Source organism: Pollicipes pollicipes, unplaced genomic scaffold (assembly GCF_011947565.3).
Source record: "Pollicipes pollicipes isolate AB1234 unplaced genomic scaffold, Ppol_2.1 Scaffold_3447;HRSCAF=4054_pilon_pilon_pilon, whole genome shotgun sequence".
In the NCBI taxonomy this organism is placed as follows: Eukaryota; Metazoa; Arthropoda; class Thecostraca; order Pollicipedomorpha; family Pollicipedidae; genus Pollicipes; species Pollicipes pollicipes.
This window is the reverse complement of record NW_023596297.1, coordinates 41,313,935-41,328,991: the sequence shown is the minus strand read 5'-3', so window position 1 is coordinate 41,328,991 and position 15,057 is coordinate 41,313,935. Positions and strand designations below refer to the sequence as shown.

Sequence of the window (15,057 nt, the reverse complement as noted above, 5' to 3'; positions counted from 1 at the left end):
ACGCCGTCTGTGGCGTCGCCATCACGCCACCGTACGGGGCCGCCGTCACCAAGCGCACCTGGGTGCACGCCGCGTGGCCGGGCCACGGCCGCCTCCCCAGTGATCGTGCGCACGCCGCGTGACCGGGCCGCGGCCGCCTCCCCCACTGATCGTGCGCGAGCCGTGTGACGGGGCCACGGCCGCCTCCCCAGTGATCGTGCGCACGCCGTGTGACCGGGCCACGGCCGCCTCCCCCACTGATCGTGCGCACGCCGCGTGACCGGGCCACGGCTGCCTCCCCAGTGATCTTGCACACCGACGGCACGGCGCACCTGTTCGGCAACAACGCCTGGGGCCAGCTGGGCGCGCCGCCGCTGGCGCCGCGCGCGGCACCTCTCCGGCTGCGCTGCCGACACGGCGGCCGGTTCGTGCAGGCCGCCGCCGGCAGCCACCACACCGTGCTGCTGACCGATGACGGCCAGGTGGTGACGTTCGGCGCGTACCAGGTGCGTAGTGTACCGCCCACCCGCCCGGCCGCCGCCGTTGTTCAGCTGGCCGGCGACCGCGGCGCGTTGTAGGGCGTGATCACGTAGGCTGTTCCGCCTGAGAGCTTCAAGCTTGTTTATTCATTTTCATGTTTCACGGAGCTATTTGCCTTCATAGGAATGCTATTCATCAACCTCAGCATATCGTACAATCGTCATAGCCTCTGTTACAACAATGCATTCGAAGCTTTGGCTTCGCCCGGAAGAACACCAGTTTCTCGTCTGGCAAGAGGACCCGTATATGAGTGGCATAGCTCGGTTCGGCCCCGTGACCAGCCGTGCTGCGGCTGTTACAGCGTGGCCAGCTGGGCCGGTCGCCGCCCGGCGCTGGCCCGTCCGCCGCCGCCAACAACCTGTGGTTCGCCTCGCCCGAGCCGGTGCCCGGCATCGGGGCCCAGCACGGTACGGAGGGGCGCCACCGCAGCCACCGGCGCTGGAGGCGGTGCCTGGCGCTGTTGTGTGCGTCACGGGCAGGCTTGGAGCAGTGACGACGAGCTGTTGTGACCGCAGTGCGACCAAGGCGCATTACATTGCTGTGTTTTCGCCGCAGACCTGTCTGGCTTACGAATGTCGTCCATGCGATTTTGTTAATTGTTAAAGCGTTCTGTTTGCGGTGTCGTATGAAGCCTTGTGCTTGTGTTGAACATAGTCTCGTAGATACTCATTGTTGGTTGTATATGGCGTAATGTCGCGTGAGGCTGCGTGTTTGGCAGGCCGGAAGGCGACCTGGGTCGGCGCCTCAGGCGACCAGACCTTCATCCGCATTAACGAGAACCTGGTGAACGCCGAGACTCTGGGCGTGTCCACCATCATCGCGGGACAGAACTTCCTGGGTCAGTAGGGGGGGGGGGGGGGGGGGCGCGACCCGTCTGGGACAGATCGAGCCGTGCTCGCTCCCGGCTGACTGTGTGGGGGGGGGGGGGGGCATGTCGGCGCGGGGCGCGGTCCGCGACCTGTCTAGGGGAGATCGAGCCGTGCTCGCTCCCAGCTGACTGTGCACCATCCACGGAATGTCCCTAGCGTAAAGTTGTCTGTGCGTTAGGCTCTCCTGTGGCTGAGTTATGCTGATCGGACACTTCGGACACCTAGTGATCGCCAACAGCCAGCTGTGGTGCCCACCGTTCGTTGGGTAGGTTTCTCGCCGCCGGCGGCGGCCGGTCGGTGGTTGGGTATCAGTAGGTTGCGCCGTCGGGGCAGCCTCAGCCTGCACCTGTACGGCGCGCGTCGGTGCCGCAGGCGTGCTGCCCACCTCTCCGCGCCCGGCTGCCGTCCAGGACGCCCGCTACGAGTTCGGCTCGCTGATGATCGGCCGCTCGGAATGGTTCTGCCGCGGCTACGGTGGCGAGGACCAGGCCGACCTGGCCACCGGGCTGGCCGTCACACTCGACCACGCTTACGACAGCCTCTGGACGTGAGTGACAGCCGGCCGGCCCGTGCTCGGCGCCGGGCGGGCGTGCCACGGAGCGGCGTCGCGCCCGGCTGCTGCGCCGCTCCCGTCCTGTGGCGACGCCGGGCTGGTGCAGCGCTGGCCGTAGACACGTCGCCGAGCCGCTGCTCCCGGCTCGGGTGGTGCGGGCGCCTGTGAGGGCGCTACACTCCCCCGGAAAATCCGGCGGCGCTGGCAGATGCTGTTCGAATGTTCCCTTGCGAAACGCCGCGGGAGCGTAATCTGACCGCGGACTTGGGCGGCGAGTGGGCGCCATCAGCTAACATGACCTGACCGTCACCCGGCCAGGTTTGATCCGGTCTCGCTGCGGCTGACCTGCCACAACATCCTGCTGGCGGCGCTGCCGGACCGGCCGCTGGACGGGCTGGACCTGGTGTCGCCAGAGCTGGCGCTGCCCGTCACCGCCGCCGCTCAGGTGCCGGAGACGCAGGTGAGGGTCGGGCTGGGCCTCGAGACTGCGGCCGGCCGGCACGGCCCGCCTCCGACGCTGCTCAGGTGCCGGAGACGCAGGTGAGGGTCGGGCTGGGCCTCGAGACTGCGGCCAGCCGGCACGGCCCGCCTCTGACGCTGGTCAGGTGCCGGAGACGCAGGTGAGGGTCGGGCTGGGCCTCGAGACTGCGGCCAGCCGGCACGGCCCGCCTCTGACGCTGGTCAGGTGCCGGAGACGCAGGGGAGGGTCGGGCTGGGCCTCGAGACTGCGGCCAGCCGGCAGGGCCCGCCTCTGACGCTGCTCAGGTGCCGGAGACGCAGGGGAGGGTCGGGCTGGGCCTCGAGACTGCGGCCGGCCGGCACGGCGCGCCTCCGACGCTGGTCAGGTGCCGGAGACGCAGGGGAGGGTCGGGCTGGGCCTCGAGACTGCGGCCGGCCGGTACGGCCCGCCTCTGACGCTGGTCAGGTGCCGGAGACGCAGGGGAGGGTCGGGCTGGGCCTCGAGACTGCGGCCGGCCGGCACGGCCCGCCTCTGACGCTGCTCAGGTGCCGGAGACGCAGGGGAGGGTCGGGCTGGGCCTCGAGACTGCGGCCAGCCGGCACGGCCCGCCTCCGACGCTGGTCAGGACCGGTGAGGCTCTGGTTGGCGTATTTCTGGGGCGTGGTTGTGTCTGAGGCTGGCCCGGTCGCCAGGTGGCGCTGAACCTGCTCAGCTGCCTGGAGGTGCTGACCGAGCACCGGACGTTCGTGTTCGACTTCAGTGAGCCGCAACAGACTGAACACCAGGTGGTGCGCTCGCTGTCGCGGGACGACGCCCAGATGGTGCACCGGTTCGAGAGTGAGTGCCCGGCGCGGCGGGCGGCGATTGGCGGCTGGTCGGCTGCGGAGAAAGGCGTGCTCTGTGAGGAAGCGCCATCATTGTGCTCATACAGTCCTGCGTTACCACTGTACTAATATACCTGAGTTACTTCCATGTTGCTACACCTGAGTTACTTCTGTATTGCTATACCTGAATTACTATTGCACGTGAAGTAGTGCTGTGATAGTGAGGTTGAGGTATTGTCAGCCATTGTTAGCCTGTTGATCGCGGTCGGGTGATGCGAGTCCAGATTCAGATGGGTCTTCCGATGCGAGCGCTGGCGGTGTGCTCGGTCGGTGGCTTGCCTTCGCTGCGTTCTGATGAGGCCGTGTGTAACGGCGGCTGCTGTCTGGCGCCAGACTACGGCGGCGGCTGGGGCTACTCGCCGCACTCGGAGGAGGCCGTCCGCTTCATGTGCGACTCGGATATTCAGCTGCTGGGATACGGCCTGTACGGCGGCCGCGGACAGTACCAGGCCAGAATCAAGGTAACCCACTGATCCGGATCACCGCCCAGCCAACAGGACGCCTGACTGTGAGCGAGCGCCCGGCCATGACGCGTCGTCTCGCTCGTGACCAGAGCGTGCTGTCGGGGCTCCTGCTGGCACGGGCGACCTTCTGGCGGCCGAACTTTTACATGCTGGTGTTTGAATCGTGTTTGCGTTCGTTCCCTCTCTGTTGACACTTCTGACCCATGTGGACGTTCCCATCTGCACATTTCTGACCAATATTTCCATCTACTGTGACACCTCTGACCCACGCACGCAGTCCCGGCTGTAGACCCTTGACCCGTGTGTCCGCCCTCAGTCGTGCTGCCCTGACCGACCCCATCCCAACTGGATGAACATCCCTGACCGGAACCTGTCCCACAGTCCTACGTCCATCACCGGTGCTCGTCCCCAGCCGTACACCCAAGACCGATGTGTCCGTCCCCAGCCGTACACCCACGACCGATGTGCTCGTCCCCAGCCGTACACCCAAGACCGATGTGTCCGTCCCCAGCCGTACACCCAAGACCGATGTGCTCGTCCCCAGCCGTACACCCACGACCGAAGTGTCCGTCCCCAACCGTACACCCAAGACCGTGTGTCCGTCCCCAGCCGTACATCCATGACTGATGTGTCCGTCCCCAGCCGTACACCCAAGACCGATGTGCTCGTCCCCAGCCGTACACCCACGACCGAAGTGTCCGTCCCCAGCCGTACATCCATGACTGATGTGTCCGTCCCCAGCCGTACACCCAAGACCGATGTGCTCGTCCCCAGCCGTACACCCAAGACCGATGTGTCCGTCCCCAGCCGTACACCCAAGACCGATGTGTCCGTCCCCAGCCGTACACCCAAGACCGATGTGTCCGTCCCCAGCCGTACACTCACGACCGATGTGTCCGTCCCCAGCCGTACACCCGTGACTGATGTGTCCGTCCCCAGCCGTACACCCGTGACTGATGTGTCCGTCGCCAGCCGTACACCCGTGACTGATGTGTCCGTCGCCAGCCGTACACCCGTGACTGATGTGTCCGTCCCCAGCCGTACACCCACGACCGATGTGTCCGTCCCCAGCCGCACACCCGTGACTGATGTGTCCGTCCCCAGCTGTACGATCTTGGCATGGAGGGCGGTGACCACGAGCCCGAGGGAGAGCTGCTCGCCCAGTCCACGGACGTGGTGTACGAGTGCAACGCCCGCCAGACCCACCAGGTCGGTCCAGGCCGGCCCGGGCCGGCCCTGAGGCAGGCCGGCGGGACGGGAGCGGCGCGCGGCGGCCGCCGACGCGCGCGCAGCTCTCGTCTCGTCTGGCGGTGATTTCATGGAGATGGCTTCGCCTTGACCGGGGCCGGGGTGATGACCGGCGGGTTTGGAGAGACGCCTCTGCAGTGAAGTGTGCGGCCCTGACCGGCGCGTGATGACTGGTGCCGCTCTGACCGGGGCCGGGTGTGCGACAGATTCTGTTCGGGGATCCGGTGCCGCTGCAGGCCGGCCGCTGGTACCTGGCCTGGGCCCGCGTCGAAGGCCCCTCCAGCGACTGCGGCTCGGATGGACAGACCATGCTGGTTGGCGAGGACCAGTGAGTGACGCCCGGCACGGGTGCGGAGCCAGCCGTGGTCCGCACCCCAGCCCTTACCGCGGAGCTCACGGCTCGGCGGTCCGTGTCGGCGCTAAGCCAGGGCGACGCTCCACACTGACACGGCGACAGTCCGCTCCGAATGCGCGGCTCACACGGCTGCCAGTGCGCATTAACGCAGGCCAGAAAACACGCGCCACTCCAGGTGGAGGGTAGGCTGCTGAAGTCCTATAAAAGGATAGAGCTCTTCAGCCACACGAAATGAACGCTGAGTATTGGAACAGACAGACAGGAAGTCCGAGTCGGTGCGCCGGCTCCCACAGGCGTCATTGTTTTCACGCGCTGCCCGTCGTCAGGACAGGGCACGGGTGTGCACGCGTGTGCCGATGCATGCGTATGCAGATGGCGCCCACAGGCCTCCGCTAATCACCGCGCGGCGCGCCGCCTCCGCAGGGCCGTCTTCTACTTTAAGTCGTCGAAGCGCTCCAACAACGGCACGGACGTGAATGCCGGCCAGCTGCCGCAGCTGCTGTACCGGCTAGTAACGCCCGAGACAGTGACGTCGGCGGCGCCGCCGGCCGTCTCCGAGCCCGTCTACCCGCTGTCGGCGCGCGTGGCGCTCACCGTGACACCGGTCAGTCGACCGGGGTGCGGGCCTGAGGCAGACGGGGGGGGGGGGGGGGGGGGGGCGGTGAGACCGAGGGCGTCGGTCCAGGGGGAGGACAGGGCAGGGCAGGGTGGCGGAGCACGCCCGTCAGCTGGGCGGCAGAGCGCTGCGCCGGCTGATCTGCTGACACCGCGCCGTGTCGTGTGGGGCAGGCGTGTTTCGAGGCGCTGCTCTCGCTGGTGGAGTGGGCCTGGCGGCTGGCGGTGGCCAACTGCCGCGAGTCGGCGGCCAACGCCGAGCCCGGCCCCACCGCGCTGGCAGACCTGGACCGGCTGGCGTTCGTGCTGACCAGCGCCGGCCGCCTGCTGCTCACCTACACCGGACAAGTGTACCCGCCGGACGGTACGTGTACCCCTGCTGACCTACACCGGACAAGTGTACCCGCCGGATGGTACGTGTACCCCCTGCTGACCTACACCGGACAAGTGTACCCGCCGGACGGTACGTGTACCCCTGCCGACCTACACCGGACAAGTGTACCCGCCGGACGGTGCGTGTACCCCTGCCGACCTGCACCGGACAAGTGTACCCGCCGGACGGTACGTGTACCCCCGCTGACCTACACCGGACGGGTGTACCCGTGTACGTGTACCCCTGCTCACCTACACCTGGTATACGCACTGGTGCACAGCGCGGGGCAGGAGTATGACATGTGTCTGACCCCACGGGATAAGAGTGGACTGCGTTTTCAGTTCGTTTTCCGTACGGCTGTGTAGCGAGGTGCCCTGTTTGCTGCTGGTTTCGGCGTGACATATTGATAGTTCAGTGTATCTGTGGTGAGGACAATGGTGTTGATAGCTGACGTCGTGTTGTGCCGTGTCTGATCACAGGCCAGCTGGGCATGCAGGAGACGCCGCAGCTAGCCCAGTGTATGGTGGACGTTCGCAAACTGGTCCGCCGCATTCTCACAGAGGGCACCTCCATCGTACAGGCACTGCCAGAGAAGGGGACTGCGGGTAAGCAACTGCAGTCGATTTCACAACGTGCTGATGGCTATAAAATGTGTCAAAAATAAACGGGGCTTAGAACATGCATCTGCCTGATCTGAATTTTTCCTGCCATTTTCTATTTCCGTCTGGATCCGTCGGAGCGGTGCAGCGCATTTGTTAAGTGCTTTCCGCATCCTTATGCTGTAGATGTGTTAAGAAGTTTGCCCCCGCTGTTTTTCCTGAAGGCGATTTTCATCACTGCCATGCCATTGTCTTCCTTCAGCAGAGGAAGTGGGCAAGAGGTTGGACCAGGTGCTGGACTCCTTCCACCAGTGTTTCGTCGGCTGCTTCCACGCCTTTTACCCGACGGGGCGGCTCAAGTGGCTCTGCCTGTGCGAGCTGCTGACGCTCCGGGAGACGGTATGGGTCGGGTCGGGTCGGGTCGGGTCGGGTCGGGTCGGGTCGGGTCGGGTCGGGTCGGGTCGATCCAACTATATATGTCTTTTTAGTCATTCTGATCCTGTAAGGACCATTACTGGCCCAAAAGCACTAATCCAAAGGAGACCAAAGCCTTACACCAGACACTGACTCCACGGCACTTACCACTGCATTCCACTATCACTGATGTATCTATCACGTGGTATACCTGCATACGGGGTCATCAGCATGGCCGGTCTGAGGTGCTGGCTGGCGTGGGGCGATGGTCCGGTCCGGCCGGTCTCTGCGCGGCGCCGCCGCTCCACCGGCGGCTGACCCAATCGCCCTGTCCTCCCACAGAGCCGCAGCGGCCAGCACGACCTGCTATTCTCGGCCGTGCTGGCCGCCCTCTGCTGTCCGCTGGTACGGCTCAGCCAGCTGCTGCCCGTCTACGGCGACGAGGAGTTCCAGCGCTCGCCCACCGAGGCGGCGCTCAGTCCGCACCCGACGCTGAGCGACATCACACGGCACCCGGTGCTGGTGGACATGGTCACACACGCCAGTCAGGTGAGGTCTCACCCAGCACCCCTCAGTGGCATCACACGGCCCCCGATGGTGGTGGACACGGTCACACACGCCAGCCAGGTGAGGTCACACCCAGCACCCCTCAGCGACATCACTCGGCCCCCGATGCTGGTGGACACGGTCACACGTCAGCCAGGTGAGGTCTCGATACGTCTAGCTCCACCTGACAACGTTCAAGGGTCAGGATCAAAGTCTTCGCACTTGAGTACCCACTGTCGAGGCGACCAAGCGCCATCAGCCGAAGACACGAGGCCCGAAATGTACACTTGTATTGGCGATGAGCTCGACTTTGTCAGAGATCACGTGATACATACTTGACAAGATCAAAATTGCTTGTGATGGTCTGTAACATGTCAGGCCAGGCGGGGAATACCTTACGTTTATTTCCGTTTTAGCGAAGGCTGCTCAGATGCCACGCATTCATTGTGTGGATGGGAAACAAGCGAGTAACGCCCCCACCTCGCTGGTAGGGGTGAACACCCCTACCAGCGAGGTGGGTAGGGGTGGACACTCCTACCCACCCCTATCTTTACTACGGGAATGCAGTCATGCCCATCACTGTCGCCTTCTTAAGCACTTGACTTTCTCTAAGCCACCGTCCCTTCCTCTGCTGTAATACGGCATACGGCCCACCACACGTAACCCAGTGTCGGACAGGAGGCATACGACCCACCACACGTAACCCAGGGTCGGACGGGAGGCATTGCCTTTTCCTCCTTACAAATGCGTGCTCCCAATTCTGATGCTTCTGTGAGTATCGAAGTATCTGTGAGTATCTTCTCTATGTGAGTCGCCTCTGCGGCCCCTGGATTATTGATGGCATGAAATCAAGTACTGCCTGGTATGATTGTCAGAACATGCGCTGTGTCGTGTTGTCATACCTAAACACAAACATTGAATGAGCGTGAGTAAGCTGAAGCGGCGCCGGCTGCCCCCTAGCTGGAGAAGTCTCCGTCGCCGATGTGGAGCTTCCGGGAGGTGCTGGAGCAGCTGCTGTCGGTGCTGACCCAGCCGCTACGCGTCTGGCTGGGCTCGGAGACGGCGCCCCGCTCGCGCACCGCCATCCGCCTGCAGCAAAACACGTGCGAGCTGCTGGCCTGCCTGCAGGCCGAGCTGGTCTCACAGTGTGTCACGGCCGAGGTAAGTCAGCATGGCCTCGGCGCGGCAGTCGCTGCCGGGTCTGGCCGGCCCCTGAGGCCTATCTGACCGGTATGTACCCCTCAGAGTGAGCTGATGGGCCGGCTCTGGCCGGCCCCTGAGGCGTGTCGGACCGCTGTGTACCCCGCAGAGTGAGCTGATGGGCGTGGTCTGGCCGGCTCCTGAGGCCTGTCTGACTGGTGTGTACCCCGCAGAGTGAGCTGATGGGCCGGGTCTGGCCGGCCCCTGAGGCGTGTCGGACCGCTGTGTACCCCTCAGAGTGAGCTGATGGGCCGGGTCTGGCCGGCCCCTGAGGCCTGTCTGACTGGTGTGTACCCCTCAGAGTGAGCTGATGGGCCGGATCTGGCCGGCCCCTGAGGCCTGCTTGACCGGTGTGTACCCCGCAGAGTGAGCTGGTCGGCCTGGACACACACCCGCTGCACTGGACGCCGTCGCGCTTCACGCGCGTCTCGGCGGCGCGCTCCTGGAACACGGGCAACGGCTCACCAGACGCCATCGCGCTGACCGTGGACCGGCCGGGCGTGCTACTGGCCGGCGTGGTGCTGTACGGCGGCGCCGGACAGTTCAGCTACGACCTCGACCTGCTGGAGGAGGTGGGGCGGCCGCCGGCGCCGGCCGTGACAGGCGCGATGTGACGCACCGTCCAGGCGGAGGGCACGTGCTGATGGTCAGTCCGGCTGTGCCCGGGTTAGGGCTGAGACGCGACAGTGGTGCCAGTTCAAGGCCGGGGTACCATGTGAGCTCTGGAGTGCTAACCCTTTCGTGTGTAGGGTCATTGCGCATTGTTTTGTTTGCATCGCTCACGCCGTGCTGCTGCGTGCTGCGTCGACTCTTGCTGGCCGGCGCCACTGACAGTTGGTCGGCGCGCCGACAGGTGGCGTCTGAGTGCGCCGACGAGCCGGGGGACGTGCCGCTGCAGCAGCGCTGGCCCGTGCTGCAGACGGTCAGCGGCCAGTTCGGGCCAGACCAGACCGACCTGGTCGAGGTCCGCTTCTCCAAACCGGTCCCGCTCAAGGTACGCCGGTGCTCGGTGGACTGGTGGACGGGCAGTGGTGGTGTGCTTGTCTGGGCGCCTCACCTACAAATGGTACGCCAGCGAAGGGCTGCGTGTGTTACTCAGTTATTGTTTGATTGATGGATTGATTGACTGAGTAATAGATCGATTGATTTGGTTAGTGTGAGTGAATGAGAGCTATGGCTGCGAGTGGATGAGTGAACAAGTAAGCAAACATACAAGTGAGTGTCCGTGCGTGCGTGAATGCCTGCTTGCTTGTCTGCTTTCTTGCTTGTTCGTGTTGACGAGGTGATAGTAATTTTAGATGAGTGCGTGCTAGTGATAGCGTCTCTGCTCTGAATGATGTGAACGTGTTCTGTAGAATGCGTGCGTGCCATAGCGTGCACAAGTCCTCAATATCCCGTTGTGGTTGCTCGTGATATACCTTCATGGAAACTATGTACCAAGCTCTGCCAAATGCCTGGGTGGTCCCGTAATGCGATGTGTGTGTGTGTTCCATACCAGCACCGATGGTGATGACAAGCAAAGATAACAATAAGAGCGATTCGCGAGACCCAGCGCAACCGATGCCGTTTGATGTTGTTTGGTATTTGAGATAATGGGGCGCTCAAGGCTTGGGAGGATGCTCCTGTTGATATAATGGGGCGCTCAAGGCTTGGGAGGATGCTCCTGTTTAGATAATGGGGCGCTCAAGGCTTGGGAGGGTGCTCCCGTTGAGATAATGGAGCGCTCAAGGCTTGGGAGGATGCTCCTGTTGAGATAACGGGGCGCTCAAGGCTTGGGAGGATGCTCCTGTTGAGGTAATGGAGCGCTCAAGGCTTGGGAGGATGCTCCTGTTGAGATAACGGGGCGCTCAAGGCTTGGGAGGATGCTCTTGTTGAGATAATGGGGCGCTCAAGGCTTGGGAGGATGCTCTTGTTGAGGTAATGGAGCGCTCAAGGCTTGGGAGGATGCTCCTGTTGAGATAATGGGGCGCTGAAGGCTTGGGAGGATGCTCCTGTTGAGGTAATGGAGCGCTGAAGGCTTGGGAGGATGCTCCTGTTGAGATAACGGGGCGCTCAAGGCTTGGGAGGATGCTCTTGTTGAGATAATGGGGCGCTCAAGGCATGGGAGGATGCTCTTGTTGAGGTAATGGAGCGCTGAAGGCTTGGGAGGATGCTCCTGTTGAGATAACGCGGTGCTCAAGGCATGGGAGGATGCTCTTGTTGAGATAATGGGGCGCTCAAGGCCTGGGAGGATGCTCCTGTTGAGATAATGGGGCGCTCAAAGCTTGGGAGGATGCTCCTGTTGAGATAATGGGGCGCTCAAAGCTTGGGAGGATGCTCCTGTCAACTTTTTGGCGGCTAGAATGTCACAAAATAGTAAGGACGTATTAGCGTGTCCGACATTTTGTGCAGACTTCGATGTGCACGTTCTGAGCCTATAAGTGACGGACATCACGTACGGTTGTCAAGCGAGCGCCTTGGTACCCGAACGCTGGATTGGATCCCAATGTTTGGATGTCGAAGTGTTCCCCATCAGCAGAAAAAAGGGAACACATGATCGCTCTGATCTCGACATCGTCCTCAGAGCAGGTAATTGTGCTGTGGTCCGCCTCCCCGCCTCTGCGACCCCACTTTGGCATGATCACAGCATTTTCAGAAGAGATGGTTGATAGAAATGAAGCCATCACATCTATCACGCCTGTCCCAGCCAACCGCCTTGCACATGCCTGTTACGAGCCAACGGGCGAAGTGTGGGCGAATGCCAAACGGGGCTTAGGCCAAGAGGTCATGAGTGCCGTGTTAGTGAATGATTGCTTCAAGCACTCGTTTTCTTTGCGCAATTCCTGCAGTAAGTCTTCGTTACTTTTCCGTCTTTGCGTGGCAGCCCCATCTATTGAAAAGCTCGGTGTCTGTCTGTCGGCCACGTGTGGCGTTGGCCTGCTCTGAGGCTCTGCGCCGCCGCCGCCGCCGCCGCAGGAGGGCGCCAGGTACGCGCTGCGCCTGCGCAACTCTGGCGGCCGCACCAGCAACGGCGACGGCGGCCAGAGCCGCGTCAAGGGACCCGACGGCACCGTCTTCAGCTTCGCCACCTGCCCGCTCAGCCTGAACGGCACCAACCAGACGCGTGGTCAGCTGCCGCAGCTGCTGTACTACAGCCTGACGCCGCGGCAGCCGGGCCCCGGCGCCGGCGGGCGGCCCGGGCAGCGGGCGCGGCGCGCCGCCCTCGGCCTGCTGCAGGCGCTGACGCGCGCCGCTGCCGACCTGGCGGCCGGCGCGCGCGGCGTCGGCTCGGCGGCCGCCGTGCGCGTGGTGGCGCGCAGCCTGCTCACCACGCGCCTGATGCCGGCCGCGCTGGCGCACGTGGCCTGCATGGTGCCGGCCGACCCGCGGGTACGTGACAGCGCCCAATGACGGCGGCAGTACGTGGGCACCACGCTGTTCAGTCACATCTCGTGCATTCCAGTTACGCGCAGGTAGCTTGTGTTGCAGGAATGTATAGGATTGGCGTGGATTGGTAGGTCGTTATGAGCCAGCTGTCGATCCGTGCCAGGTCCCCTGACATGTGCCTGTCAGCGGTCACGAGGGGACGCTCTGGCGGAGTGCGGCGGGCGGTGCTGTACGCTGACCGCCGAGCCGCCGGAGCCTGACCGCGCCCGCCCACCGCTGCCCGCAGACGGCCGTCCAGGTGATGTCGCTCATCCAGGAGCTGCTGCCGCACGTGGCGGCGCTCAACAACCTGGCGCTGGCACTGCGGCAGCCGGCGCCGGACCCGGCCGACGCGCCGCCCACCGTCTCGCCGCACTGCTGCTGGGTGGAGAGCGAGCACCCGTACCCGGCGGCCACCATCCGCCGACAGCGGTGCGTGCCGGCCGGCGCTGGCCGGGACGGCGTGAGCCTCCGTCACCCGTCTGGTGTGGGACGGCGTGAGCCTCCGTCACCCGTCTGGCGTGGGACGGCGTGAGCCTCCGTCACCCGTCTAGCGCTGGCCGGGACGGCGTGAGCCTCCGTCACCCGTCTGGCTTGGCCGGGACGGCGTGAGCCTCCGTCACCTGTCTGGCGCTGCTCGACCGTTACGCTGGTGTGCACACATGACACGCTCGCATTAAAAGCCACGAATGGCCGTGTTTGTCGTTACGAATGACCGAAAGCCAGGAAGGGTATTTGGTGGGAGTTGGGCGCATGTCGCCGTCAGTTTGTCGTGTCCGGTGCGTGGCCCGTGGGTGGTATGCGTGGGCTGTGTCTGCCGACCGTGTGCCCGGCCCCATGAGACAACGCGACGGCGCCGGTCTGAGCGTCGCCGGCCCGACCCTCCGCCAGGGTCCACTTCCCCAAGTCGGTGCTGTGGATGAGCGTCGAGTTCGACGCGCGCTGCTGCACCGTCCAGCCGGAGGACCAGCTGTTCGTGCAGGTACCGGCTGAGGCTGAGGCGGCCGGAGGCGGCGGCGGCGGCGGCAGCGGCGGCGGCGGCAGCGGCAGCGGCAGCGGCAGCGGCGGCGGCGGCGGTGGTGGCGGCGGCTGCGGCGGCGGCGGCGGCGGCGACAGCGACGGCGGCGGCGGTGGCGGCGCTGACCGACTCGTCACGGTCGTCGCGCTCTCCGGCAGCGAGGGCTGGCCACGCTCGGCGCTCCTGCTGCCCGGTACGGCCGACGAGGCGCTCCGCGCGCACGTGCCACGGCGTGGGAGCGGCGGCACGAGACTTCGGCATTGCTCCGTATGGTACCAAGTCGAAATGGATGTACTGTGTGGACGGTGGGGTGGTTTATGTACGCTCTGTTGAGGAGCTGTTTGCCTTCGCAACATTTGTCCGTGGAATGACGATAGGATCATAATGACCTGGTCCCGAAATGATAGCCATGTGATGGGCGGGATGGGGTTTTCACTCCTCACCGCTCTGTGACCGTCTTCGCCCCGAGCGCCCTCCGGACAGCGGACCAGGCCAGCGGCCGGTGATATGTGACGGACGGCGCCGGCCGCCGCCAGGCTGTGAGCTGGTGTTCTCGCTGGAGACGGCGTCTGACTACGTGCGCGACGACCGGTCCGGCTCGTTCGGCTTTCGCTGCCTGGTGACGGGCTACGAGCCGGCCGCCTCCGACGGCGTGCAGCACCTGGAGCAGGAGCTGGCCTACCTGGGCGGCATGTGCGCTGCCGCCCTCATGCGCCGCAACATGCCGCTGCCGGCCGTCGCAGGTCAGTGGGCAGCGGCCACGGCACGGGCGCGGGGCGGTGCGCGTGCCGTACCGCTGGGGGACGCTCGGCACGGGCGCAAGCCAGCTTACATCGCATAGTCACCAGTGCTGTCGCAGTGTCTGTTGGATTGGCGCCGGTTAATTAGGGCGGGCAGAATGCGGACAGCACCTCACTGGCCAGCCAGAACGGGAAGGTAGGGTCACCATGGGTTCTGTTTGTGACTACTAGCTTTCTAGTCTTCTCGTTGGAAGTTTTGGTTGGTGGTCAAGCTTTAATGTATGTTTCGTTTGCAGTAGGCAAGGCGAGTCTTATGCCAATGGTTGTGTCAACCATAATAATACTCCGGAAAGATCCCTGAATTCCGTGCAGGCCAGTTATTGCCTGATGAGGCCTGTATTGCCGGAGATGCTCGATAAGCTCGATCACGCTAACGACTGTACTTCCTGTAAACCCCCCTTTCATTTTTACTGCTTCGTGAGATTGCTGGAACAATACCATGAATCAACCAAACGCAGCCTTTTCAGGGATGTCAGAACTGCAGCAATGCACTGCTAACTATCCACTGCAAAGCCAGTACAATAACCACTGTAGTAGCACTGCTACAGTAACTCGCCTCACCACGCCACGATAGGGGCCAGGGTCAGCCGCGGCGTCCGCCCGTCCGCGCTCAGTACACGCGGCAGCGCTGGGGATGCCGCGGTTTCCTGGCGCTGATGCGGCCGGCAGCGGCCGCCGCTGCTGAGCTGCCGTCGGAGTTCCCCGGACTGGGCGCCGCAGAGCTAACTATCGCCT

The 15,057-nt window shown here is 64.0% G+C and overlaps 1 protein-coding gene across 1 annotated transcript in view; it reads left to right on the top strand.

Moving 5' to 3' along the window:
* hiw (MYC binding protein highwire) overlaps window positions 1–15,057 on the top strand; it is a 64,103-nt gene that overhangs the window by 12,949 nt on the left and 36,097 nt on the right. The window contains exons 16-37 of the mRNA XM_037215517.1: window positions 283–485; window positions 821–926; window positions 1,238–1,357; window positions 1,761–1,935; window positions 2,260–2,401; window positions 3,094–3,238; window positions 3,619–3,746; window positions 4,854–4,958; window positions 5,204–5,325; window positions 5,776–5,956; window positions 6,142–6,331; window positions 6,820–6,945; window positions 7,202–7,338; window positions 7,696–7,902; window positions 8,860–9,060; window positions 9,465–9,671; window positions 9,953–10,093; window positions 12,055–12,468; window positions 12,752–12,936; window positions 13,396–13,516; window positions 13,622–13,715; window positions 14,059–14,265. Coding sequence (XP_037071412.1) covers window positions 283–485; window positions 821–926; window positions 1,238–1,357; window positions 1,761–1,935; window positions 2,260–2,401; window positions 3,094–3,238; window positions 3,619–3,746; window positions 4,854–4,958; window positions 5,204–5,325; window positions 5,776–5,956; window positions 6,142–6,331; window positions 6,820–6,945; window positions 7,202–7,338; window positions 7,696–7,902; window positions 8,860–9,060; window positions 9,465–9,671; window positions 9,953–10,093; window positions 12,055–12,468; window positions 12,752–12,936; window positions 13,396–13,516; window positions 13,622–13,715; window positions 14,059–14,265 — 3,657 coding nt within the window. The remainder of the gene's footprint in view (window positions 1–282; window positions 486–820; window positions 927–1,237; window positions 1,358–1,760; window positions 1,936–2,259; window positions 2,402–3,093; window positions 3,239–3,618; window positions 3,747–4,853; window positions 4,959–5,203; window positions 5,326–5,775; window positions 5,957–6,141; window positions 6,332–6,819; window positions 6,946–7,201; window positions 7,339–7,695; window positions 7,903–8,859; window positions 9,061–9,464; window positions 9,672–9,952; window positions 10,094–12,054; window positions 12,469–12,751; window positions 12,937–13,395; window positions 13,517–13,621; window positions 13,716–14,058; window positions 14,266–15,057) is intronic.